The following is a 26,881-nucleotide window of genomic DNA, read 5'->3' on the forward strand; positions in this document are numbered from 1 at the left end:
TTGGTCATTTTGTGGAACCTCTTACTTATAGTGAAACACCTAATTGTCCACATTCTTCAAAATGGATAGAAAGCTATGGATGATGAGATTAAGTCTTCATGGACAAAAATAATGTATGTGTGGAAGTTAGTTCTAATACTTGATGGTTTCAAACCAATAGGTTGCAAATGGATTTTTTAAGAACTAAAAGGGATAAAAAGGGACAGATTGAAAGGTTTAAAGCGCGTTTAGTGGCTAAAGGCTTTACTCAAAGAGAAGGTATTGATTACACTGAAACTTTCTCACCTGTTTCCACTAAAGATTCATTCAGAATTAATATGGCCTTAGTTGCGCATTTTGATTTAGAGTTGCATCAAATGGATGTTAAAACTATTGTTCTGAATGGAGAATTGAGTGAGCAAATTTTTTATGTCTCAATCTGAAGGCTTCGAGGAAAATGGAAATGACAATTTGTTTTGCAAATTGAAATGATCCATTTATGGTCTCAAACAGGCATCTCACCAGTAGTACTTGAAGTTTGATAAGGTTGTGACACTGTTGGGTTTCATCGAGAACAAGTTTGACTAGTGTATTTATATGAAGATCAGTGGGAGTCATCATATTTTTTCTTGTTCTTTATGTAGATGATATTTTACTTGCCAGCAGTGATTTGTCATTACTAAATGAGACCAAAAGTTTTCTGTCTACCAATTTTGATATGAAAGATCTTGGAGAGGCATCTTTAGTTTTGGAGATTGAGATTTATCATGATAAGAATTGAAAATTTCTTGGCTTACCTCAAGAAGCTTACAATAATCCTGTGCTCAAAAGGTTCAACATGGATTTGTGTAAAGCTGGTTTCGTTCCTATTTTGAAAGGGACAAATTTACTAAGCAACATTGTCCTAAGAACGACTTAAAAAGAGAAGCAATGAAGAATATCCCATATGCAAGTGCAGTAGGGAGTTTGATGTATGCTTAGGTTTGCACTAGACCTGATATTGCTTTCATGGTCGATGTTCTTAGGAGATATTTATCTGATCCTGGCCATGATCATTGGGTTGCAGCCAAGAAAGTTTTGAGATATTTGCATAGAACGAAGAGTTTTATGCTTGTGTATAAGGATGTCAACAATCTTTAAGTTGTTGGTTATTCAGATTCAGATTTTGGTGGTTATGTAGATGATTTAAAGTCAACTTCTGGCTATATTTTCACTTTTGTTGGTGCTGCTATTTCTTGAAAAAGTGTTAAATAGACTTTAATCGTATCATCTACTATGTATGCTGAGTTTGTCGTATGTTATGGGGCATCTTTGCAAGCTTTATGGTTAAAGAATTTGATTTTAGAGATACGACTAGTTGATTCTATTTCCTCTCCTATACTAATCTATTGTGATAATAATATTGTTGTTTTCTTTTCAAAGAATAATGAGATTAGTAGTGCTTCTAAATATAAGGAAATAAAGTATCTCACAATTAAAGACTTGGTTAAGAAAGGAGACATTGTGATAGAATATTGAAAGACCAAGTTGATGTTAGCAGATCCTCTAACCAAAGGATTAAGTGCCATATTGTTTGATTACATGTTGTTCATATGAGCATTTTATAATCTTTTGTTCCTTTGGGTTAGTGGGAGTTTCTTATTTTATCTTTTGAGATTACATTTATATGTAATTTACTTGTTGATGTTATGAACTACTTTGTGGGCCAATACTTTTTTGATTATTGGATGTTTATGCTTTCAGTTAGGCTTTGTTATATTCTCGAGAATAATTGAATTGAAAGCATGTAGTTCATATCTTGTTGTGATCATTGTATTTTAAGTATATTTACTAAATGACAATGATATTTTGTTGGCTTAATGTTTTAAGCAAGTTTAGTGACACTTACTTATTTATTAAGTAGTGTATGTTTAATTTCACTGGCTTATTTATTAAGCATCACGGTATCAGTGAAATTGAGGACTGATAAGGATATTATGTTATTTTAAATTGATCACATGTTGAACATAATTCCTTACCACACTACTAGACTTATTGACCATGTCGATTTAATACTTTGGTATTTGTGATTATGAATGTCTTTTGTTGAGTTAAAAACAATATGATTGTCATAGTTCATTACCAAAGGTTAAATTGGACCGGTATGTTGAGATGCTATCAGAGAACTATCATTTTTTAAAGTGGCCACAAATGTTTTCCTGTTGTTCAACCCATGAGTCGTTTTCAAACAAAATTATTTTGATATATAATATATATGTATTAAAATTAATGTAGCCCAAGTGGGAGGATGTTAGACTTTTTATTTGGGCTTACATTAAGTTTTATTAGTTTTATTAAAACTTGGGTTGATTGGATAGTTCTTTGCTGTGTTAGCCCATGTTGTTGGTGATCAATTGTTAATGGGCTTAGCATCTGTGTGTAAAGTCTAGGTGAAGCAGAAGTGTGGGCTTTTCTAGTTAACTGAAGCCTTTGATGAGCAGGCCCAGTCCAACTAGGGTTTTGTAGCTAAGTCCCCTCCCTAACTCTATAAATACATATTGTCTCATCACAATTGTATACCTTTTGATAATCAGATAAATAAACTGCTTCTGATTTAGAGATCTAGGGAGGAAGACTTAGTTGATAGTATTGCACTATCAAATTGGAGTAACTGCTGTGGATCAAACAAAGATAATTGCTATGGATCAATCAGGTACACATACCTAATTATTATATATTACTATTGTGTTCTATGTTATATACAAATAGATCTTGGGTATATTATTAATTTTTCCAACAAAAGTTTGATGTAAAATAAAAAAAAAAGTAGAATTTTAGTAATGTATTTTAAAGGATAGAGTGGGAGTTTCTCTCTAGGTAGCTTCAATAGAAACACACTATCATCATTGAAATTATTGTCATTAATTAAGAAATTGAAGTTTATAATACATCGAACCAAAAATTTAGATATATCATTTAGTAAAAGAGTCTGAATCAATTATTACAATTAAATGAGCTCCAAAAACTAAAAAACAAAATGTATATACTCATACACGAACAAAATAATTTAGTTGCTTTATATATGCGTAATTCCTTATGAAGTTTAACATATATATATATATATATATATATATATATATATATATATAAATGGGAAATTTTCTATGGCTTTCTAGTTTGATTCTCCCAATATTGTTTCTCCCAGGAGCTCACTTTTTCAATAATATTAGCATTTTTCCGAAGAAGTGAATATAAAGACGAAGGATCATAGGAAGGAGCCATGGTACACGGGGCACTATCCGCAGAACTATTCACCATTGATTCAATCATGAAGTCCTTATTTCGTCCTGTAGCTGTGCAAGCCATAGACTCTGAACATATTTCAATAGCTTTTTCAGGTATTGTTGGCTCATATTGTAAGAGCTTGGCATATTCATTTAGAGCATGAAACATGTAATCGTATACATTGTCCATTTTTAATTCCTTTTGGATAAATCCACTTGTTCTCTTTCCCATTTCTTGTGCCTATAATAATTAAACACAATAATAAGAAAAAAAAATATCTCATAGTAGATTATTGATTTTGATCAAACACCTAAAAAAATAAATTAATTTGAGCTTATATTTTAAGGAAAATTATGCAAGAATTATGAGATTTACCTCTTTCTGGTGAGAGTTAGCCCAATCAACAGCAAACTTAATGGATCGACATTTATCGTTATCCTTTATGGGCCAATAATGGTGCAATGGTATCAAACCTCGACTGAAGAAATCAAAGAAACGTGGCTTCACTATTAATGGAACAGAGTCACATGCAAGAATGTATTTCTCACTAACAGACCAAGCAGCTCCTTCTATGTAAATCTTGTACCTGAAATTAGTACAAGTACATAAATTATTTGAATAGATAATAAAATGAAATTAATCAGAGCAATAAAAATTGAGATGGATGTACTTATGAGTGCATTGGTCTGCCAAATTTGATTGTCTATACCCTTGTCTTTGTTCTCGTTTCCAGTCCTATAATAATAGAACTTATTAATATATATAGTATAGACATGCATGAATGAACTAGTAATATTCAATTCTTCTTTTATTGTTCATGATCATCGACTTAAGTAACTAAAATTAATAACAATTAAAATCATGCAATAAAATAACAAAAAAATTACAAAAATATTGCTCACCACCTGGACATAAAGACGAGCATTCCAGTCTTGTTTAGGAGAGACATTACATTTAAGAAGATCTTTTCTTGTGGCAGCAACTTTGGGATTTCCTTTCCAATAAGCATAAGGTTCTTTGTCTTCCCATTTCTTCTTATTGTTACCTTCTTTTATCTGCTTCAATAATGGTATCCATGGCCTTATGTTTACCTCAGGCCTACACAAACAAGGATATAAGACCAAAATATCTATACATATATATATAATTAAAGAATTATAAGGTGAAAATAAAAGGAAAAAAAAAGTAGAGATATATCTTACCAACCCCAAAAAGACCAATCAGGGAAGATAATATCAAGTGTATTTTTATCTTTGCAGTAATTAAAAACTGGAGGTATTGACGTGGCATTGGGCCCAATAAATGCTCTTGACATAACAACTGGTGGGTCCCCACAATTGAACATGAGGTCCAAGTCAGGAATTTTACCTGGGTACTTCCGTAGCAACTGTAGGATACCCCATATCGTAAAAATATCTCTGGTCTGAAACGACTTTCTATAGGTCTCTAGGTAAACCTTGCCTTTTAGTATCACCAATCTAAAGTTGGCCAATCCCATATTCTTTGCTTTCTCTACCATTTCCCTTGAGATACCTGTCTGGGCCCAGGGCCTCAGATCTTCGTGAATCCATCGAAAGAATTCTGGACACGTGGCAGACGATGGACGGTCGAGATCTTCTTCAGGGTTGTAAGTGGCGGGATAGTTTGAAGGGCAAGTTCTTATTGTAAGATTGTAAGCAGAGCAGTTGAGTGGGATTTCAATTTTCGGACGAGGTGTTTTGGGGTTCTTTTGAGTGTATTTGTGGGACTTAATAGCATTTAGAAGATCCTGACATGATCAAAATGTAATGACACAAGAAAAATCAAGGTAAGCCTAAATATAATTGCATTTGAAGGTTTTGAACACTGACTTCGTTCAAAATAGTAAAATAGTATATAGATTAGAGAAATGGTAATCATACTAATGGTGATTACAAAAATACCAATTTTATTTACAAAAATACCAATTTATATACAAAAATACCAACTTTGTTTACAAAAATAGGGATTACAAGTTTGTAAGCAACTTTCACATGTTTTTAAAGAGCTTTTGCATATATGTAAACAACTTTTAACATGTATATTAACATTTTTTTTAAAAGATATAATGCAAAATATAATTTTTTTCACTTTTAATTTGCGAGAGGACTGAAGAAAAAGATGTAAAAAGAAATGGCTAATTAGTAATTTTTTCCCCCGAACTTTGACATGTACTAAATCATGCACCCTGAACTTTTTTGGCGGTTAAAAATTTCCCTGAACTATTGAGATTATTAGATTTAAGGAATTTTGTCTAATTTTAGTAAAAAAATTCTAACATGGATGAAAGTTCAAGGGGCATGATTTAGTTTATATCAAAGTTTGAGAGGCATGATATGCTAAATATCAAAGTCTGAGGAGTATGGTTTAGTACATAAACAATCACTGAAACAGTAAAATTGAATGAAATTAGACAAAATTTCTTAAATTTAAAAATCTCAAAAGTTCAGAAAGAATTTTTAACAGCCAAAAAAGTTCAGGGGGCACGATTTGGTACATGTCAAAGTTTAGGGAAAAAAATTACTAATTAACCCAAAGAAATTAGAGGGTATGTATGTATAGTAAGGACAAATCTATATTTATTTTAAAATAACTATTTTTTACAAACTAATTAAGACATATGTGTAAGACATTAATAAAAAAATTAAATTGCAAAACAATCATTAGATTTGAGGAGGCAATTATATTGTCCCCTCTTGACTTTAGTACGTAGGTCCTCCAATGCATTCCAGTAATTAAAATTAGTGTAATAGTGATAAATACATTTTTAGTTTTTATATTAAAATATTTATACATATATATGTGATTTTGTTATCATCGATCAACCCATATATTATTTTTAAATAGGACCCCTCATATTTTAACTTATTTATTTCTTGTTATTCATAATATATGCTTCATAAAAACATATAACACTATCTATATATACATAAAAAAGTTTAGTGTATACAAATAGGCTACTTATTTACCCTAATAAAAAAAGGCATTAATTAATTAATTACTGAAAATAATAAAATTGCAAATTAAAGAATAATTCATTATAATAAAAAAAAATTCTTGTTACTGAAAATGGATTTACAAAATTTATCATTTTATATATATATATATAAATTAAATGAAAAAGGGTGTAGTTTGCTTTATGACAAAAAATAAAAATAAAAAATGTGATATATGCTATAAGTTATTAACGTTTATTTCTTTATTTATTATTTTTGTAGCAAGACTTGACGTTTAATTTAAACCACAATATACTGCATGTTTTATTACGAGTACGAATTATTGCCTATTAAAATGTCTAAAAGTTGTATTAATTGCAAAAAGAAAAAAAATAATATTATGATCTAGTAGACCGTAGACGCCATGAACGTAGATCGAGAAAGACTTTTCAACACAAGTGCTCGAAACTTGTATATTTTCATGTGCCGGGAAAGACTTTTTAGCAATTCTCTAAACGTTTTACATGGACGACAGGCGAACAAAATAATCGTAAAATAAAAAATTTATATTATTATTATTATTCATATAATATAACGATTAAGGAATGTATATATATAGTAGATCAGTTCTTACAGTGGTGTTGGAGAATCGAATCGGAACAAACGTACTAACTAAAAGGAAGATCAGGAAGAGAATTAAAGAAGCACATAGTGCCGAAGACTTCATATATGCCTGCCAACTCCTCATTTTAATTTCTTCTCCTTATTTAATTCTTAATTACTTATCCGCCTGGAATAAATTTTTGGTCTGTTAGAAACGAGTTATATATATATAAAATGTTAAATATTATTACGTACGTAGCCATAATAAAAATTGGCATGCATGTCATGCTTATAATTACTTATATATAGAACTTTTCGAGGAGTAAGTATGCATAACTCATCTCAGAATGATTATTTTTAAATAACAATTTATTATATATCTATAATATATGTGTGTACTGCATGACTGTATACCGTTTTCCATGTTATTGTGTTTATAACGATAAAGCGCAGTGTAGTACATGTACACAAATATATATTAATATATAATCTAATCTACTTACTTGTATAATACTTGTGTGTGCTTCTGCTTTAATGTTGGTCGATTAGCACTGTTTGCAAAGCCCATGTAACTTTAATCTCTGCAGCTCAATTTACAAAAGCTTGACATATATGAGTGATTTAAGTAGTTTGACATGGTTTTCGTTGAGTAGAAAAAGTCAACTACCTAAACTATATGCTTACCAATTATATGAACTATATAAGAATACTGTTTGGAGAGAAACTACTGACTATATAAAGGCCAAAAAAGAAAAAAGCCTGAGTGAACTAGAAGAGGTACATATTAGCTTTAAGAAAGCAAAATGAAAGGTAGACAAAAATGTTGGAATATATCAGGGCTATATACGCTCAAGAATGTAATCTAGGAGAGAAACATTAGAGTTTGAATTAATAATAAGGCCGACGTACACGACTTGGGGAGGTTTAATTTGAGTGTTAATTTTTGTTTCCTCCTATGTAAGTCAATTGAGTTATATATTATTAAACTATATTGGAGATCATGAACATAACTTAAGGATTTAGAAATGTGTTTACTTTAGAGGCCCGTCAAGTACGCTTAGGAACCTAAATATTATCATGTATATTATAGTTTAAATATGTGTTAACTACATAACAGTCAATGTATACAACATACAAAAAAATATATTAAAATGTAACTAAAATTAATGCACAAATATATGAGTCGAATAGATATATATATTTATTGTATTTGATTAAAAAAATAAAAAAAAAATTATCATTCATCATAATTATGTTAATCTTGACAAATATTTTTGTGCATTTATTATATATTTTTTATGAATTTAATTACACCAAAACACAACATAAAATCCTATTATATAGTTTATATATATTTACAAGTCGGTATATACATGTACACATATAAATAAGTAGTGCAACACTGAAAGGTAATTAAGGCTTCCAATAATTATTTTAGCATTATGGTCTTTTCCAGCTTTTAATTTTTACTAGTAATAGCTCTTGGATATACGTACGCGCTTACAATATATTAGTCTTATATAATATATATCAACCAGTAGTCTCTTTCTTCAATGCATGGAGCTTTTCACGACAACTTGACAGTTTATTTTATTTTGCTTTTTGAGTAAATTTTAAGTCTTTAAAGTTCAACCCTCCTGGCTCAAAATGACAAGAAAGAACCATATATGACCAATTCTCAATGTTGAGATATAATAAGATGTCCAAAAGACCATCCTTTTGTCCGTACTAATTTATATCCCAATTGTTCCGCCGATCCAGAGTCCTTGAGCATCTTACAACTTCAAATCTAATTATATGGTATCAGTATCACCATAAACATTTTGGAAAATTTATACCTTTCAAATCTGATTTTGCATCTTTTGTTAAAATTAAGGATTTTGAATAATCAGTAAAATTGAAAGTTGATTGAAAAAATCATTAGCTGTGATCAGATGAATGTGTGTAGACCTTAGATAATATTTTTTTGTTACTGTACGAACCAATTATATTGCTTTCTTTCTCCCTTTCCTTGCATATAAAAGTTGTAAATATGCAGCAGTATAAAATACAAGTCGAGTATATTTAATTAAAAGGAGTATTTTCAATATTATTCTATGTTTTATTTCCTTTTCAGTTTAGTATCGAGCTAATTATTATATATAAAGATAGATATAATTGATTGAAGATATTTTTGTAATTATTTAATTACCTAAAAATTTACTATACTTTCCATAAAATATTAGGTACCTCATCAAATATTTTAATGCTGATTTGTTATAAAATAATTCCTAAATTAAAATATTTTTTTAGATGAAATATCAAATTCATTGAATAATTTAGCATTCTAAATACAAAAGATGTAAGAGTTCACCAGAAATAGAAATATCAAAAATTCTATTATCAGATTGATACCGAGAATGTCTAGCAACATAATGTGCTACTCGATTTGTTGATCGTCTAATAAAAAATTTAACATTTGGGAGGGTAGATAACAAAAGTTGGCAGTCTTTGATTAAAAGGCCGAAAGTGGACCTCATTGCTTAGTTGCTTCTCATAGCTTGTACTGAAACAAGACTGTCCGTCTCAATTTGAACATGTTGCCAATTATTGGTCTTCACCCAACTGAGAGCTTCTTTAATCACCATGGCTTCAATGACTTCAGCTGCATATCTTCCGCCATGGCAACTCGCCCATGCTGCAACAAGGTGACCAAGATGGTTTCGGGCAACAATTCTGAAACCATACTTATTGTCGCTATCAAAGAGTGTTGCATCTACATTAATCTTAATTGTGTTTTCAGCGGGTCTAGTCCATGACTCAGTGCCATCACCGATGCTTTCCTGACAAATTGATGATAACAAAATTTTATCCTGAGCTTTATTCGAGTGATCAAGAGCTACTTGTGCAGAAGTAAGCACGTCATTAACAGAGGAGTGTTTCTTTTTCCAAACAACCTTGTTCCTAGCCTTCCAGATTGCCCAGCTATACATGGCAATAAGACAAATCATATCAGCTTCAGCTTGCTTAAAGATGGTCTCCAACCAATTGCCGAAAGAACCGCCAGGATCAAAAACTACTGGAGTTGCACATTGGCTCCAGCAATCAAATGCAAACGGGCAAGAGATGAGGGCATGGCTGATGGTTTCAAGTTGTAGATTACAAACAGGGTAAGTGACTGAAATATCGACATGCTTGATCACTACTTGGACACAAGTTGGTAATGTACCTGTAACGGCTCTCCACAAAAAGTTTTTGACTTTCGGGGGAACCTTATTGCCATAGTTGCCGCCAGAAGTCTGAGTTTGCAACCATCTCTTCGGTGCGCTTTTGTTGTTGGAGCATGTTATAAGCACTTTTGACCGAGAACTCGCCCGTTCTTTCCCCCACCCAAGACCATGTATTAATGGAGACATTTGAGCTTAGTAGGATGCCCAAAATAATATTGGCATCTCAATTATTGAACATATCTCGTACAAGGTCATAGTCCCAAGAGCGGCTATGCACATGAAAAAGGGAGCTAACATGTTGGTTCATTAAACCAGGGTGTATTATTGAAAATATGGGTTATCCTGTACATGTAGCCACGGGTGGTTTAGTATGCTTACTGTGTCCCCTGATCCGATTATTCTTCTGACACCCGAACGGAGTAGAGATTGGGTAGTCGAAATACCTCTCCAAACAAAGCTTGGGTTACTTCCTAGCTCCGCTGACAAGAAATCAGAGTGGGGAAAGTATCTAGCTTTATAGACTTTTCAACAAGAGTATCTGGATTGCAAAGTAGACGCCAACCTTGTTTAGCGAGCATGGCAATGTTGAAATCATGCAAGTGCTGAAAACTCATGCCACCATCGTATTTATGAGCAGCCATACGATCCCAAGACCTCCAAATAATACCTTTCCCTTTACTAGAAGATCACCAAAACCGGGCCATAAGTTTTTCAATTTCATTACATGTACCAAGTGGAAGGAGGAAAACACTCATAGCATATGTGGGGAACGATTGAACAACAGTTTTCAAGAGAATTTCTTTGCCGGCACGAGAAAGAAGTTCTCCATCCCAACTATTAATTCTTACAATTACCTTAGTCTTTAGAAATCCTAGTACAACATTTTTGTTTCTCCCAATAACGTTTGGAAGACCGAGATAGAGGCTTCCTTCAAAGGCTTCAAGCATATGGAAATATCACAAATATGGACACGGGTTGTAGGACACGTATTAGGACTGAAGAACACATTAGACTTAGAAAAGTTCACCTTTTGTCTAGATGTAGTTTCAAATTAATTGAGTAAGTTTGAGACACTGCCGGCAGCACTAGTACTAGATTGACAAATCAAATAGCTATCTTCTCCGAAGAACATATGAGTGATAGGTCGTGCCCCATGAGCCACCTTGCATCCTTGTAAAATTCGTTGAGATTCAAACTTCTTGATAAGTGAAGAAAGACCTTCGGCACAAATGATGAAAAGATATGTCGAAAGAGGGTCACCCTGCCGAATACCTCTCGAAGGAATGATTGGACCCATAGTATGGCGTCCATGAATAATAGTATAACTGACCGAAAAGACACATGCTATAATTAGATTAATCCACCTCTCAGCGAAACCCATACGAGCCATAACGAGCCTAAGATAATCCCACTCCACACGGTCATAGGCCTTACTCATATCTAGCTTGAGAGCCATAAAACCTTTTTTGCCTTTAGTCTTCCTCTTAAGATAATGCACCACTTCAAACGCCACCATAACATTATCTGAAATGAGACGTCCAGGAATGAAAGCGCTTTGGGTGTCAGAAATAACAAGGTCTATAAGGCTTCTCATACGGTTAGCAAGAACTTTTGAAAGAACCTTATAAGTAACATTACAAAGAGCAATTGGTCGTAGATCACCCATGGAGGTTAAATTCTTCTTCTTAGGGATCAAAACCAGGTATGTTTCATTTAACTCCCGCAGAAAACAGTCGGTACCAGAGAAATCAGTAACAAGCTTAACCAAATCTACTCTCACAATGTCCCAATGTTTTTGAAAAAATCCCGAACCCATACCATCAAGGCGAGGTGCTTTGTGTGGATGCATCTAGAATAGGGCAGTTTTAATTTCTTCTTCGGCAACTGGTTTCAAACGCTCTTCGTTTTGAGCAATGGTTATAGAGCATCTGACATCAGTGGCAACAGTATTTTGCAAGGAACAATTAGCAGTAAATAAATCTGAAAAGTAAGAGGTGATAACCTGGTCAAGACCGTTTCCCCAATTGGTCCAAGCTCCATCAGAAATTTTTAAGTGCAAGATTTGATTGTTCCCTTTTCTGGCACTAGCAGTGGCATGAAAGTATTTGTTATTTTTGTTCCCGTTGTGTAAGCAAAATTGCTTCGACCTCTGTTTTCCAATAGATCTCTTGTTGAGCTAAAAGTTCAAAGTAATTATTTTGTTCATTAACAAACTCGGCATTCAAGGGAAAATTATGGTGCTGCTTTAGTTGTGCCATTTTCTTTTTACTGGTAGAAATACAACCCTTGAAATTATCAGTGAGATCCGAACCCCACTTCGTCAAATTATCCCCACAAATTTTTATTTTATCAAAGAGGGATAGGTGCTTGTGCATATCCCAACAATCTTTTACAATCTGTGCACAAATGGGCTCTCGAGACCACGTGTTCTCATAACAAAAACAAGTAGCAGTGATAGTACTATGATGGGCATCAGGTTGTAAGAAGATGGGAGTATGATTGGAACTAGAAAAACCAATGTTGGTGAGAGTAGCTGTAGTAAAAGTGTCTAACTAACGAAGAGAGACAGTTGCTTTATCGAGGCAAATTTCTACACAATTGTTTGTTCCTCGTCCACGATCCCAAGTGAAAGGATAGTCGCGAAAGGTCCAGATACATAAGGTTGCAATCATCAAGAACCGACTGGAAACCATCAATAAGAGAAGTTGGGTACGGACGCCTGCCTCTCTTGTCAGATTGGGTTGAAATATTTTTAAAATCACTGATGATACACCATGGGAGAGACGACTCGCTGTGCAATGAACGAAGAATAGTCCATGTTCAATCCCGTTGTCTTCTGTTTGGTTCACCGTAGAAGCCAGTTAGGCGCCATGTCGACATGCCCCTTATATAAGCTTCAACATTAATATGATTTGGTGAAAAACCGAGTAGATTACCTTCTTCTGAAATTTTTCAGTCGATGCTTCCTAAATTAAAATATTAGTTACACGAAAATTATAATTTTATTGTGAATAAATATATTTTATATGTACTATAAATGATAATGAGTGTTTGAGAAATTAAACATGTTTTTTTCTCTTTTTTTAATTAATCATGTTTTTAAAAAAACACTATATAAATTGTTAGGAGTTTATAAAAATATAGTATTTACCTTTTTATATGGTTTTTTCAATTCAAAAGTTAATATTTCATGAGATTTTTATTTCTTAAAAGTAATTATTTTCTCATAATTTTTTTATTTTCTAAATTTATGTCTTTCTTTATTTTCCTAAAAAACATTATCCATCTTTTTTTTTCTTTCTTCTCTCTATCATTTCTTTTTATGTACTTTTATTTGTCTTTCTTTCATTTTTATTTCATTACATTTTTCATTTCAACACTTTTTTATTTAATATTTATCTTTTTTTTATATATATTTCTTCAAATATTTTTTGTCATTATTTTTCTTCAATTTTTATTTCTTTCAATTATTTTTCTCTTTTCCATTTTCAATTTTGTTTTTATTTCATCATATGCCTTCTTCCATAGCACATGACCCCCCTTCCCAAAAAAGAAAAAAAACTACTATCTACCTCATTTGTATATATGAGAAAAAAAAAATATATGAAACTATTTTCTTATAAAAAATCTCTCTATGGCAATGTGTACTTGGGTAATTCAAATTGGTGGGCGTACAAACTCTAGCCACAAACAGCAGATACTAGAGAAAAATTGTATTAATGAAGGATAGCAGTTTAAAGTTTCACTTCAAGTATGACCAGACAAACTAGGGCTATGAGAAGTTGAAATTGAATCAAAATAAGGTTGATTGGAGGAAAGAAGTTTGGGAGAGGCTTAGCATACTGATGCACAAATTCATGTTGTGGTTAGTTATGCTTGGTAGATTGAGGATAAAAGATAATCTCCAGTGAATGAACATGGTAGATAATGATCTATGTTTGGCGTGTGATAGTGATGTCAAGACTGTGGATTATTTATTCTTCAACTGTGCACTGTTAGCAGTTGGTCGAAGAAAAAAGCCACAACAAAAAAGGAAGTAGTAAAGGTGATTAGATTAAGCAGAGTTTCAAAGATGTTACAGTGAGATTTCTCTCACCTAGAAACTCGAGACCAGACCCCTATTTAAAGGACACGTATACTCAGATTTCCAATGGAAGCTGAGATGTCCATGAGGGACTCCTCGAAGTTTCAAACCTTGCTTAAGATAGAATCAGCGAGAGGTAGCGAGCATGACCAAAGTCTGATCGCATTCGAGACAAGAAAATAGCTCGCATATATCGAATTATGTGCGAGTATCCTCCCCATGTCCGTGCATAAACCAGGAGACCGACTTTCTATAAATGCGAGTTGGTCCTAAGAGCCCTGCAGCCTTGATAAACCAATATAGACTTGCATGTCTAGGTTCTATCAGCTCGTCATATGATGTCCACAAATGGCGACCATCTAAGGACGCAGACATCCTAAACATAATGATAACCTGCGAGTTTAACATCAGAATATGAACAGTCAACTCGCAGACTCGGAAGATGCATACGTTGATAAACTGAGTAACTGTTGTTCATTTATTAATGTTAACGTTGTTTGGTTTAATTATTGTAATTCAATGTGTAAAAACGGTTTGACAATGAATGCAATCCTTGTATAACTGATTGGACACCTGCTTTGTATATAAAGGGGTTATCCACCGTGAAATGGCACCTACGAAACTCTTGCTACAGTGGACTAAGCAGACCGTGATCTGACTGAACCACTATAATTCTTTGTCTCATTGTTATTTTCAGCTTTCTGTTAATCATTTCTCATTCCCAGTTTGAGTACTCGCCACTCTAGGTTGAATACTCGCACTTGTTCTTCATATAGATTTCTTTCTGTTATTAATAATATCATATAAAATTGGTGTTGCGAAATTCACTCGACAACAAAAGACGAGGAAGCAAGTTTACATAACTGTTGTAGCAGCCTTTGGTTTGTCATCTATGGACCAACCAAAATCAAGCATTTCGTATTGAGAAATAAGCAAACTTGGAATGGTGATGAGGTGTCATCCCTGAAGGTGCATTGCACTGTAATACACTGCAGCAACACTGAAGCATAGAAAGATTTGATTCCCTGATAATTCGGTTATGAAATTGTACTGTGCGCAATAATCGTAAAAATTGTTAGGATAAAAATATTCTCTAGGGATTTGTTTATTGGACAAATTTAAAAGAGCTGTTGGCTCCTTTTTTTCTTATGTATGTGTAATGCCTCCTTTTACTATAAATAGAATACTCTAGCTCACAATTGAATTGAGCTGAACATTACAAAAAATTATTTCTCTCCATTTTCAACTTGGTATCAGAGTTAACCCTAGGTCTCTGCCATGGAAACTCCTGGTGATGAAAACAATGCTCCTACTACAAGCATAGATGGTTCTTCTGCATTCTAGGGCACTTAAACCATTATAAATGGTGCTTCCTCTTCCCAAAACACTAACCTATACAAGAATCAACTCACCACTCCCAATCAACCATTCTCTCTTAAACTCGATCGAAACAACTACACCTTATGGAAGACTATGGTGTCTCCTATTGTTTGTGGACATAGGTTACATGGATATCTCACAAGCACTAAAGAGTGTTGAAATTCCGTATTTTAATATTCCCAGTTTGATTATTTAATTAAATGATTAATTAAATGCGGAATAATAAAACCGTATCAAAACGAGTTTTACGTAGTTACGTAATGCAACTCCGTAACTCCAGAGAAACCCAGAAAAACAAACAGTGCATAAAAGTAAAAACACACAAGATTTTTGTACGTGGTTTCAACAATCCTTTCAGATTGTTACTAGTCCACGGGGCCACGCCCAGAGATAAGATTCATTAGATCGGTATCAAAAATACAAAGTAATTGACTTATGCATAAATAGACTCCCTCTTATTGTATGCCGCAAGCTTGATGTATTCCACCTACTAACCGAATCTTGATAAAACTCCAAGTGCTCGAACTCCCTTCGATCACCTTGAAGAGTGCTTGAATCCTCCCGATTCAAGGCTTAAAGGCTATCTCCCGAAAGCCTATACAACCATCTCCCGAAGGTTGTGTGCTTGTATCATCCCGATGCAAGACTTCAAAAGCAATCTCCCGAAAGCTTGTAAATACCCTTCTCCCGAAGGTGCACTGATGTTCTTCTTCGTTGTAGACTTGAATACAGACTCAAGACAATACAAACAACAAATAAACAGAGTAAGAGTAGAACAACTCTTCTCTACAAATCAAAGACTCTCTTTTCTAAAGATATGAATGAAATTCAAAGATACAAGAGAGGTACCAAGAGAGGTACTAAACAAAGACACTCTTTCCTTAAGATATGAAAGCAATTCTAAGTGTGTGAAAGAGATACAAAACCTAGCAGCTATAAGATGTATTTATAATGAATATACATCTCATAGACAGCTTACATTCGGTCTGAACAAGACCTCAACCCACTAGAAACTTCCCTAAAATAATTCTTCAATCAGTCCAGGAAATTCCGTTTCTGTACATACAGAATCGTGGGCAGTAACTACAACTTTCCTTTTATAGAAAAGGAAAGTCTAGCTCCGGTTTTCTCTTCAAGAAACCTGATCTTAGAAAATGGGAAACTCAACACAAGATCAGAATAACAGCTGGTTAGATAAAAAACGAAATGGGTAACCAAACTTACCATTTTTACCTTTTTTCCAAAAATAGGAAAGCTAGACAACTTTCCTTTCAAGTTTGATTTACACAAATATGGAAACCATATCAATATATGCCAGCCGAAATATACATTAAATAATAAAATATTTTTGTCAATTAAATATGCCAAAAATGGAATTAACAATCTCCCCCTTTGGCACTTTGATTGACAAAACATTTTATTATGAGAAAACCTGCATCAAGTGTTAGAAACCAAAGCAAATAGCTTTTTAAAGATACAAGAGTATAGAAAATACTCCCCCTGCATGAAAGCTCTCTAACACATAAAACATATAACTTTTTTTGGACGGAAAAGCTTGCAAACCGAAGAACACAACTTTTTAAATGGAAAAGTGTTAAACCACAAACAACTTTTTAAACGGAAAAGTGTTAAACCACAAACAAGCAACTCCCCCTAAAACCAAGGGTCCAGAGTTGTAACAAAGAGTTCAATGAATCCAAAAAAAAATAATACTACTCCCCCTTTTTGTCTATCAAGGAGCCAAAGAAAACAAAAGCAAACATAGACAAAGTCATAAGTTCAAATAAACATTAATAAAAAGCAAAAGATAAGAGATTGAACCACTTATTCATCATCATTGGGTCGGAAGTATTTCATGATGCTGTCCATCTTCCTAAGAAGCAAGGCCTGACTTGTCTCCATTCTTCCCAAACGCAAGTTGAATTCTGCCATTTCTGTAGGAGCAGAAGTGGAAGCAGATCCAGCAGCAGGATCATTTGTAAGACCAGGGGAAGCAGACCGAGCCTTTCTTTGAGCAGCTTTTCCTTGAGGAGGCTTCTCAGGAATTTTGAAAGTGGTTCCAACAGCAGGCATCTCAATTGATTCATTCTCAAGAATCAATTCCTCTTGATCAGATAAAATTTTATAGATTAAGTGAGGAAAAATGAGATTGAGCCTAGGTTTCTTACCCTTTCGAAGAGAGACAATTTGCTCCCAAATCATGTCAGCCAAATCAATTTTAGCACCAATTGAAACTTTATACAAAAAGAAAGCAAGTTCATTTGAAACATTTACCGGATTAGAGCAAGGAAACCAATTGGATAGGGCAAACCTCATAAGAGCAGCATGTTGATAGGTGAGTTGAGACATATGCATGGTGTCGGAAAGTTCAATTTCATCATCACCAGAGAGATAACCGAACACCTTTTGACGATCAAACTCCACATCAGTTGGCTCAATTCCCATAGGCAAATTGAGAGCCTCAGCAACATCCTTCACAGTGAAGGAATACCAGTGTCCTCTGACAAAAACTTTGCCAAACATGAAAGAGTCCTCATCGAGAAACTCATCAGTGATGTTAGCATAAAATTCCTTCACAATTCTATCCACATACCCATCAAAACCGATCAAGGTATCTACCCATTGTCTTTCTTTCAACATGTTATACACTCCAAAAGGCTTATGAGCAATAACATTAAAATTTTTCTCCACAGTAAAATTCCTATTCTCATAGAATTTCATATCTCTAGCATGATCATTATAACAAAAATAATGAGAATGGGGCTTGAAGTTATCAAGAGAAATACCAGAGGGCCTCTTTCTTTTCTGTGGAAGAACAGGATTAGAGACAATGGGCCTTTTTCCTTTGTCCTTCTTTGGAACAGCAGGAGGCACTGGAGCGGTGCAGTAGTGACGGGCTCGGCGGTTCTTCATTCTCGGATCCAGAATCATCAACAACAGGAAGATCTTTGGGCACAAATTCTTCACTTGAATCGGACAAGCCCTCTGAATCATGATCCTCCTCACTTTCTTCTCGGGGTTCGTAATCCGAGGAAGAGACCGAAGGGGGATTCTCCTTGAGATTTTTGCCCTTTGAAGATGAAGAAACCACCTTTTTCCCTTTGGATGCAATTTTAGGTTTAACCACTTCAGGCTTTGAAGGAGTGGAAACCTTGGACCTTGTTCGAGAACTCACCGTGGGCAAGGTCACCAAAGCTTGGTCGACATTAGGAGCACCATTCGAAGAGGAGGACTTCGACAATGTGTGATCGGATGAATGGGATTCATCATGATCACCCAACCCAGGTGTTGGAGAAGCAATAGGCGAGGCACCAACAAGAGGAGATGAAAATTTTGCCACTGATTTTCGAGCTTGGGTCTTCGATTTCTTGGCAGACTTCGTCGGAGCAGAGGACGAACCAGAAGCTCCGGTTGCTGGAGCAGGCGGCGCAGGCGGAGACACCGGTGAAGCAGAAGCAGAGCCACGAATGGGCTTCTTGGATGGTTGGGCATTCTTAGTTTTGGCCATTTTTTCTTTGAAACCCTAGAACACAAACCCTCTTACTTTGAACAATGTTAGACTTTTGAGAGAAAACAATAAAAAGAGAAGAGAGAGATGTGATCGTGGGATAATGGGGAGTTGAGAATATATAACTTCCAATTTTAAATGCCCAAATTTAAAAAAAGAGAAACTGAAAAGGAAGGTAACTTCCTTACCTTTGACCCACGTGTGGAGAGGAAAAAAAAAAAACCAAAAAACATTTTTCAAAATTTGGTCAATGTTTCCTTAAATGAAAAAAAGGAAACCATATCTTCCCACAAAATCCAAGAAATAATAACCCCACCAAATCCGAAAATGCCACCAACAAGGAAACCAAAAATAAAATTAATTATTTAAGAACAAGTTTCCTATATACACCAAAAAGACCAAATCTCCACAAATAAAGGAAACATTCTACAAAAATAAATACAATTAAAACATGTTTCCATAAAATAAAAAATAAAAGAAAAAAAAACATACAAGGATTCGAAAATGAATTCGAAAAAAAAATATGCCCCCCTTTTTCTTTTATTTTTTCAAAAAATGCCCCCCAAAAAAATGCAAATAATAAACAAGAGGACACACCAAGACACAAAAAGCACTAAACACCACTTAAGAGCAAAAATTGTGTCTAAGAACATAATGAAACATAACAAAAAAATAACAAAAATTTTTAACAAAGCTCACTTGACAACTCGATCACGAACCTTTTTTTTTTTTTTTGATTAAAAGACAGAAAAATAAAATAACCTTGATATTTTTGCAACTAGAATTCACAATGTCCATTTGTCTTTGTCCCTGATGAAAAAATCAAACTCATAAGAATAATCAGAAATTATTTTATCAAACTAATGAAGTAATAGAATGAGGTCATACCGGTTCACAGGAAAAATTGACTCCATCACCAAGAATATTAAAGCACATCAAACAGTATGTAATAGCTTTATAACACCATTTTCGAGAATAAACAAATTTTACCACAAACTGTGTCAAGCATTAGTGTGTGAAAGTGTAAGCAGGGAACATTGCCCAATTTGTCAAAAAGACTTTTTCTGATAAATTGTACCCATAGGAGACGCTGTCACACTACCTCAATGGTAGCCCTTTTCAATGGTAGCGTATCTTCTACATAACTCCTAATTACATAGTTCCAACTTACTCAGAGATGGCTTTCACACATTGAGATAGGTAGCTCTATTCATCCAATGGAGCTTGAATACACAGTTTTTGAACAACAAAATTCGAAAATGGTAGCTTACATAACACTGTTTGATGAACCTGAATATTCCTGTGAGGAGTGGACAATTTTCCTGACAAACCTGTATGACATCATAATATTACAACATTAGCAATAAAATAGTGACTGAAATTCTTATAAGGTTGAAATTTTCTTCTAGGACAAAGACAAGACATTATGAACTCTAAGACAACTCAAATATCAAGGATTATGGAAAAATAAAAGCATTAAACAGTACAAACCCCTAAGGATTTCCTTAGAGAAATAAATCGGACCGAGTCAAGAGCTTTAGTAAAAATATCTGCAATTTGTTTGCTAGTTTCAACATATTCTAAGACAAGAATTTTATTTTCCACAAGCTCTCTAATAAAGTGATGACGAATGTCTATGTGCTTAGTGCGAGAGTGTTGAACAGGATTCTTAGAAATGTTTATAGCACTAGTGTTATCACAAAAAATGGTTAAAGTTTTCAAATCAAACCCATAATCTGCCATCATTTGTTTCATCCATAACAATTGGGTACAACAACTACCCGCAGCAATGTACTCAGCCTCTGCTGTGGACAGAGAGATTGAGTTTTGCTTCTTGCTATGCCATGAAACCAAATTGTTTCCAAGATAGAAACATCCACCACTAGTACTTTTTCTATCATCAGCATTACCTGCCCAATCAGCATCACTAAAGCAAACAAGGTTAGAATTAGTGTCTTTTGAAAACCAAATCCCAAAATCAATAGTGCTATTTACATAGCGAATGATTCTTTTCACAGCAGAAAGATGGGATTCCATGGGATTAGCCTGATAACGTGCACAAACACCAACACTATAGCAAATATCAGGACGACTAGCAGTAAGATAAAGCAAACTTCCTATCATACTTCGATACAAAGTTTGATCTACCTTTACTCCTTGTTCATCTTTGCTTAATTTCAAAGTTGTGCTCATGGGAGTGTTGGTATGTTTGGCTTTTTCAAGGCCAAATTTTTTCACCAAATTCTTCGCATACTTACTTTGAGTGACAAAAGTTCCCTCATCTGATTGCTTCACTTGAAGACCGAGAAAATAAGTGAGTTCACCTACCATACTCATTTCGAACTCCTTTTGCATTTGGGAAACAAAAACCTGCACTTCAGAGTTAGAAGTAGAGCCAAACACAATATCATCAACATATATTTGAGCGACAATCACATCAGAATTAATGTTTTTGATGAAAAGTGTTTTATCAACATTTCCTCTCTTGTAATCATGAGAAAGCAAGAATTCAGTTAGACGCTCATACCAAGCACGTGGTGCTTGTTTTAGACCATACAAAGCCTTGTCTAACTTATAAACATGATCAGGAAAATGTGGATCCTCAAACCCTTTAGGTTGTTCCACATACACTTCTTCTTTTAACAGCCCATTCAAAAAAGCGGATTTGACATCCATTTGATACAATTTAATACCAAGAATGCAAGCTATGGAAAGAAGTAACCTGATCGATTCCAGTCTAGCTACTGGAGCAAATGTTTCATCAAAGTCAACACCCTCAACTTGAGTGTATCCTTGGGCAACCAACCTTGCCTTGTTTCGAATGATAGTGCCAAACTCATCACTCTTATTTTTGAAGATCCACTTGGTTCCAATGATGTTCACAAATGGTGGTCTTGGAATCATTTTCCAGACTTTGTTTCGAACAAACTGATGAAGCTCATCCTGCATAGCTAAAAACCAATCTTCATCCATTAAAGCTTCTTTTACAGATTTAGGTTCTAAAGAAGAAATAAAACATAAAAATTGAATTATATTGGCATATTTTCTTCTTGTAACCATGCTCTCATCCAAGTTTCCAAGGATGAGATCTGAAGGATGATTCTTTTTAACCCTGGAGGATGGTTCCCTCTGTATTGGATCAGTGATTGAATTTAAAGGATACTCAGTTTCTTTTGTTGTTGGATTTTCTGTAGCAACAGATTCCTGCACAGTAACCTCGACGACTGCTTCTGAAGCTTCGTCTTGTTCCTTTTCCTCAGCAGCAGGCTTTTCAAGCAAATCTTCAATCTGTTCTTCTGTGGAAAACTCAGAAAAATCTTTTAGATCATCAACAACAACATTAGCAGATTCCATAACAGTTTGGGTTCTCATGTTATACACACGATATGCCCTACTATTTGTGGAATATCCTAAGAAAACACCTTCATCACTTTTAGAATCAAATTTACCAATGTAATCACGATCTCGTAAAATATAACACTTACATCCGAACACATGAAAGTGACTTACATTTGGTTTCTTACCTTTCCAGATTTCATATGGTGTTTTGTGAGTACCTGGGCGCAAGAATACTCTGTTGATGGTATAGCAAGCAGTGTTAATGGCTTCGGCCCAAAGGCGCTTTGTGAGCTTCTTGCTATTCAACATTACTCTAGCCATTTCTGCTAGAGTACGATTCTTTCTTTCAACCACTCCATTTTGTGGAGGAGTTTTAGGAGCAGAAAATTCATGAGAAATACCGTTAGCTTTACAAAATTCATCATATACGGTATTTTCAAATTCCTTACCATGATCACTCCTAATCCTAACAATTTTGCCAATGTTACAATCTTTTTCAACTCGTAATTTCAAACACAGAGTTTGGAAAGCTTCAAAAGTATCAGATTTTTCTCTCAAAAAATCCACCCATGAGAATCGAGAAAAATCATCAACACAAACAAAAATATATCTTTTACCATTTAAGCTTTCTACCTGGATTGGACCCATTAAGTCCATGTGCAAGAGTTCGAGAACTCTGGAAGTATTCACATCTGGGACACTCTTGTGAGAAATTTTCAGTTGCTTACCTAACTGGCATGGACCACATTTTCCCAATGACTCTTTACCTAATTTAGGTAATCCTCGAACAATCCCTGAAACAGATAATTTTTTCAGATTTTTAAAGTGAATGTGACCAAGTTTTTCATGCCATAGGTCAGTAACATTTTCAATGACAGAATGACAAGTGGCATGCGTAGTGAGAGTATAACAATTATCACTAGATCGCAGCCCTTGTAACACAATTTCATCAAGAATATTATATACATAGCAATGATTGCTATCAAAGCTCACAGTATAACCCTGATCACAATCTGACTAATGCTAAGTAGATTAGCTTTTAGTCCTTCAACCAACATGACATTCTTTAGTTTAGGAAGCCCTTCGAACTTGAGAGTTCCCATTCCTATGACTTTACCAGTAAGACCGTTACCAAATGTAACTTCTCCACAGTGCATTGGTCTTATGTTCACAAGAAATTCTTTTTCACCTGTCATGTGTTTGGAACAACCACTATCAAAATACCACATGTTAGAAGCAACAGTTTTAAAACAAGTAGAACCTACCAAGCATTTGTTTTTGACAACCCATTTTTGTTTTTGTAAAACATGTTTATTTCCAATGTAATTAGATTTAAACATGTTATGCATGGTTATGCATTTAGGTCGAATGTGACCTTTTACTCCACAAAAATGGCAGATAGGAATGAAACGTCTTCCTTTCCCTTTGAAGTTGTCAAACTTACCGTGCTGCTTCTTTTCTGTAACAACGTAGTGCTTTCTTTGTCGAGACAGACCTGCGAGGTAGAAACAGTTCTTCCGTAAACAAAACTATTAGTGGTATTAGACACGAGTTGATTTGGAACATAACCCAAAGATGATTGGTTTGGCCAGATTTTTGAATTTTTTCAAAGATGGTGGAACCTGGATTTAACATTTTAACATTCTTTTTAATGTTATCAATTTCCTTGGTTAAAGAAATAATTTTTGACTCTTTTAAAGACAATTCAGATTCACAACATTTGAGTTTATCTTCCAACTCATTAATGTTGTTACACAAAATTTTATTATCTTTAACCGGGGAGCGATTTTCAACACTAGTTTCCAACCACTTACCAAACATTACCTTGTAGGATTCAATCATGGAATCCTCATCAATTTCTGACTCATCTGATTCGGATCTGGATTCTTCCTTGTTGTCATTGATCAGGATATTGTTCAAGCAAATGCTTTTTCCTTTTTCCTGCCAATTTCTTGACAAAACACTTGTTAGGACAACTTTTTCTTTTTCATCCTCACTACTCTCGTAATCATCACTCCAAGTAACATTCAATCCCTTTTTATTTTTCTTTAAGGTATTAGCACATTCAGATTGAGTGTGACCAAAACCTTCACATTCTCTGCATTTAATACCTTTATTGTTAGATGGAAAAGGTTTAGAGGGAATGTTACCAGAAATGTTACCTTTTGGGTTCTTTGAAAAGAACTTTTTATTTCCACCAGATTTCAAGAATTTTTGGAAATTTTTTGCCAATAGAACCATTTCATCATTATTTTCATCATCAGAAACAATATTTTCAGAAGCATTAAAGGCAATACCTTTGCTTTTCTCATTCGAGAGATTTTGCTTACTCTTTTTCTTGATTTGTTGATTCAACTCAAAGGTTCTTAAAGATCCCATGAGTTCCTCAACCTTCATTTTGCCAAAATCTTTTGCCTCTTCCATTGCAAGCAATTTTGTATCAAACCTGTCAGGAAGAACTCGAACAATTTTTCGAACCAAGACAGATTCATCTAGTTTTTCTCCCAAGGCAAAAAACTCATTAGAAATATCAGATAATCTTTCATAGAAATCATTTAAAGTTTCAGTATCTGACATTCTCAATTCATCAAATCTAGTTTGAAGCATGGTAAATCGTGATCTCTTTACATCAGCAGTACCTTCAAATTGAATTTGAAGGATTTCCCATGCTTCTTTTGCAGATTCACAAGATGATATTAATTTAATAAAACCTTCACCAACACCATTAAAAATAGCATGTAAAGCCTTATTATTATAACCAGACAGTTTTTCATCTTCAGTGGTCCAACTGAGTTCAGATTTTACCTGAGTATTACCTTTTTCATCATTTTCGCAGGTTGAGACCACCCTGTAAGAATAGCTCTCCATGCTTTCTCATCTTGCGATTTGATGAAAGCTCTAATCCTGACCTTCCAATAAGGATAATTCGACTCATTCAATAGAGGAGGTCTAGAGATGGAACTTCCTTCTGCAAACAAAGACATCTCACACAAAACAAGTTAAACGGAATAACCTCAAGATCTCACTAAGAATTTAGTGACTCGCTCTGATACCAATTGAAATTCCGTATTTTAATATTCCCAGTTTGATTATTTAATTAAATGATTAATTAAATGCGGAATAATAAAACTGGTATCGAAAACAGCTTTTCTGTAGTTACGAATGCAACTCCGTAACTCCGGAGAAACCCTTAAAAACAAACAGTGCATAAAAGTAAAAACACACAAGATTTTTGTACGTGGTTTCAACAATCCTTTCAGATTGTTACTAGTCCACGGGGCCACGCCCAGAGATAAGATTCATTAGATCGGTATCAAAAATACAAAGTAATTGACTTATGCATAAATAGACTCCCTCTTATTGTATGCCGCAAGCTTGATGTATTCCACCTACTAACCGAATCTTGATAAAACTCCAAGTGCTCGAACTCCCTTCGATCACCTTGAAGAGTGCTTGAATCCTCCCGATTCAAGGCTTAAAGGCTATCTCCCGAAAGCCTATACAACCATCTCCCGAAGGTTGTGTGCTTGTATCATCCCGATGCAAGACTTCAAAAGCAATCTCCCGAAAGCTTGTAAATACCCTTCTCCCGAAGGTGCACTGATGTTCTTCTTCGTTGTAGACTTGAATACAGACTCAAGACAATACAAACAACAAATAAACAGAGTAAGAGTAGAACAACTCTTCTCTACAAATCAAAGACTCTCTTTTCTAAAGATATGAATGAAATTCAAAGATACAAGAGAGGTACCAAGAGAGGTACTAAACAAAGACACTCTTTCCTTAAGATATGAAAGCAATTCTAAGTGTGTGAAAGAGATACCAAACCTAGCAGCTATAAGATGTATTTATAATGAATATACATCTCATAGACAGCTTACATTCGGTCTGAACAAGACCTCAACCCACTAGAAACTTCCCTAAAATAATTCTTCAATCGATCCGAAATTACGTTTCGTACATACGTAATCGTGGCAGACTACAACTTTCCTTTTATAGAAAAGGAAAGTCTAGCTCCGGTTTTCTCTTCAAGAAACCTGATCTTAGAAAATGGGAAACTCAACACAAGATCAGAATAACAGCTGGTTAGATAAAAAACGAAATGGGTAACCAAACTTACCATTTTTACCTTTTTTCCAAAAATAGGAAAGCTAGACAACTTTCCTTTCAAGTTTGATTTACACAAATATGGAAACCATATCAATATATGCCAGCCGAAATATACATTAAATAATAAAATATTTTTGTCAATTAAATATGCCAAAAATGGAATTAACAAGTGTCCATTGGAGTTTCTTCCTTCAGGTGAACCAGATGAATTTGGATGTGTTGAAGTTGTTGTGAAATCCTGAGTTTGAGCACTGGATAATAAATGACCAACTGCTCTGGGATGGCTTTACAACTCTATGACAGAGAGCATCACCACTAAGGTTTTGGGATCTGCCTCATCTATTGAACTGTGGCATGCTTTAGAAAGCTTGTATAGTGCTTATTCCAAATCCAAGATGGATGATACCCGCACCTTGATTCAAACAGTAAGAAAAGGCTCAACAACAATGAC

The 26,881-nt window shown here is 34.3% G+C and overlaps 2 protein-coding genes across 2 annotated transcripts; both read right to left on the bottom strand.

Annotated features, from left to right (window-relative positions):
* Nucleotides 1-3,102: 3,102 nt before the first annotated feature.
* On the bottom strand, nucleotides 3,103-8,553 carry LOC115716956 (uncharacterized). Its single transcript, XM_061115403.1, has 7 exons — nucleotides 7,304-8,553; nucleotides 6,832-6,987; nucleotides 4,446-5,011; nucleotides 4,149-4,341; nucleotides 3,914-3,978; nucleotides 3,619-3,829; nucleotides 3,103-3,483 (listed from the first exon to the last, which is right to left on the bottom strand). Exons 2-7 carry the CDS (start codon nucleotides 6,943-6,945, stop codon nucleotides 3,121-3,123), a joined length of 1,512 nt encoding a protein of 503 aa, XP_060971386.1. The 5' UTR covers nucleotides 6,946-6,987; nucleotides 7,304-8,553; the 3' UTR covers nucleotides 3,103-3,120.
* Nucleotides 8,554-9,322: 769 nt separating this feature from the next.
* Nucleotides 9,323-10,195, bottom strand: LOC115717560 (uncharacterized). Its single transcript, XM_030646545.2, has one exon. The coding sequence runs from the start codon at nucleotides 10,193-10,195 to the stop codon at nucleotides 9,323-9,325; it is 873 nt and encodes a 290-aa protein (XP_030502405.2).
* Nucleotides 10,196-26,881: the final 16,686 nt, after the last annotated feature.

This window comes from Cannabis sativa, chromosome 5, assembly GCF_029168945.1.
Source record: "Cannabis sativa cultivar Pink pepper isolate KNU-18-1 chromosome 5, ASM2916894v1, whole genome shotgun sequence".
In the NCBI taxonomy this organism is placed as follows: Eukaryota; Viridiplantae; Streptophyta; class Magnoliopsida; order Rosales; family Cannabaceae; genus Cannabis; species Cannabis sativa.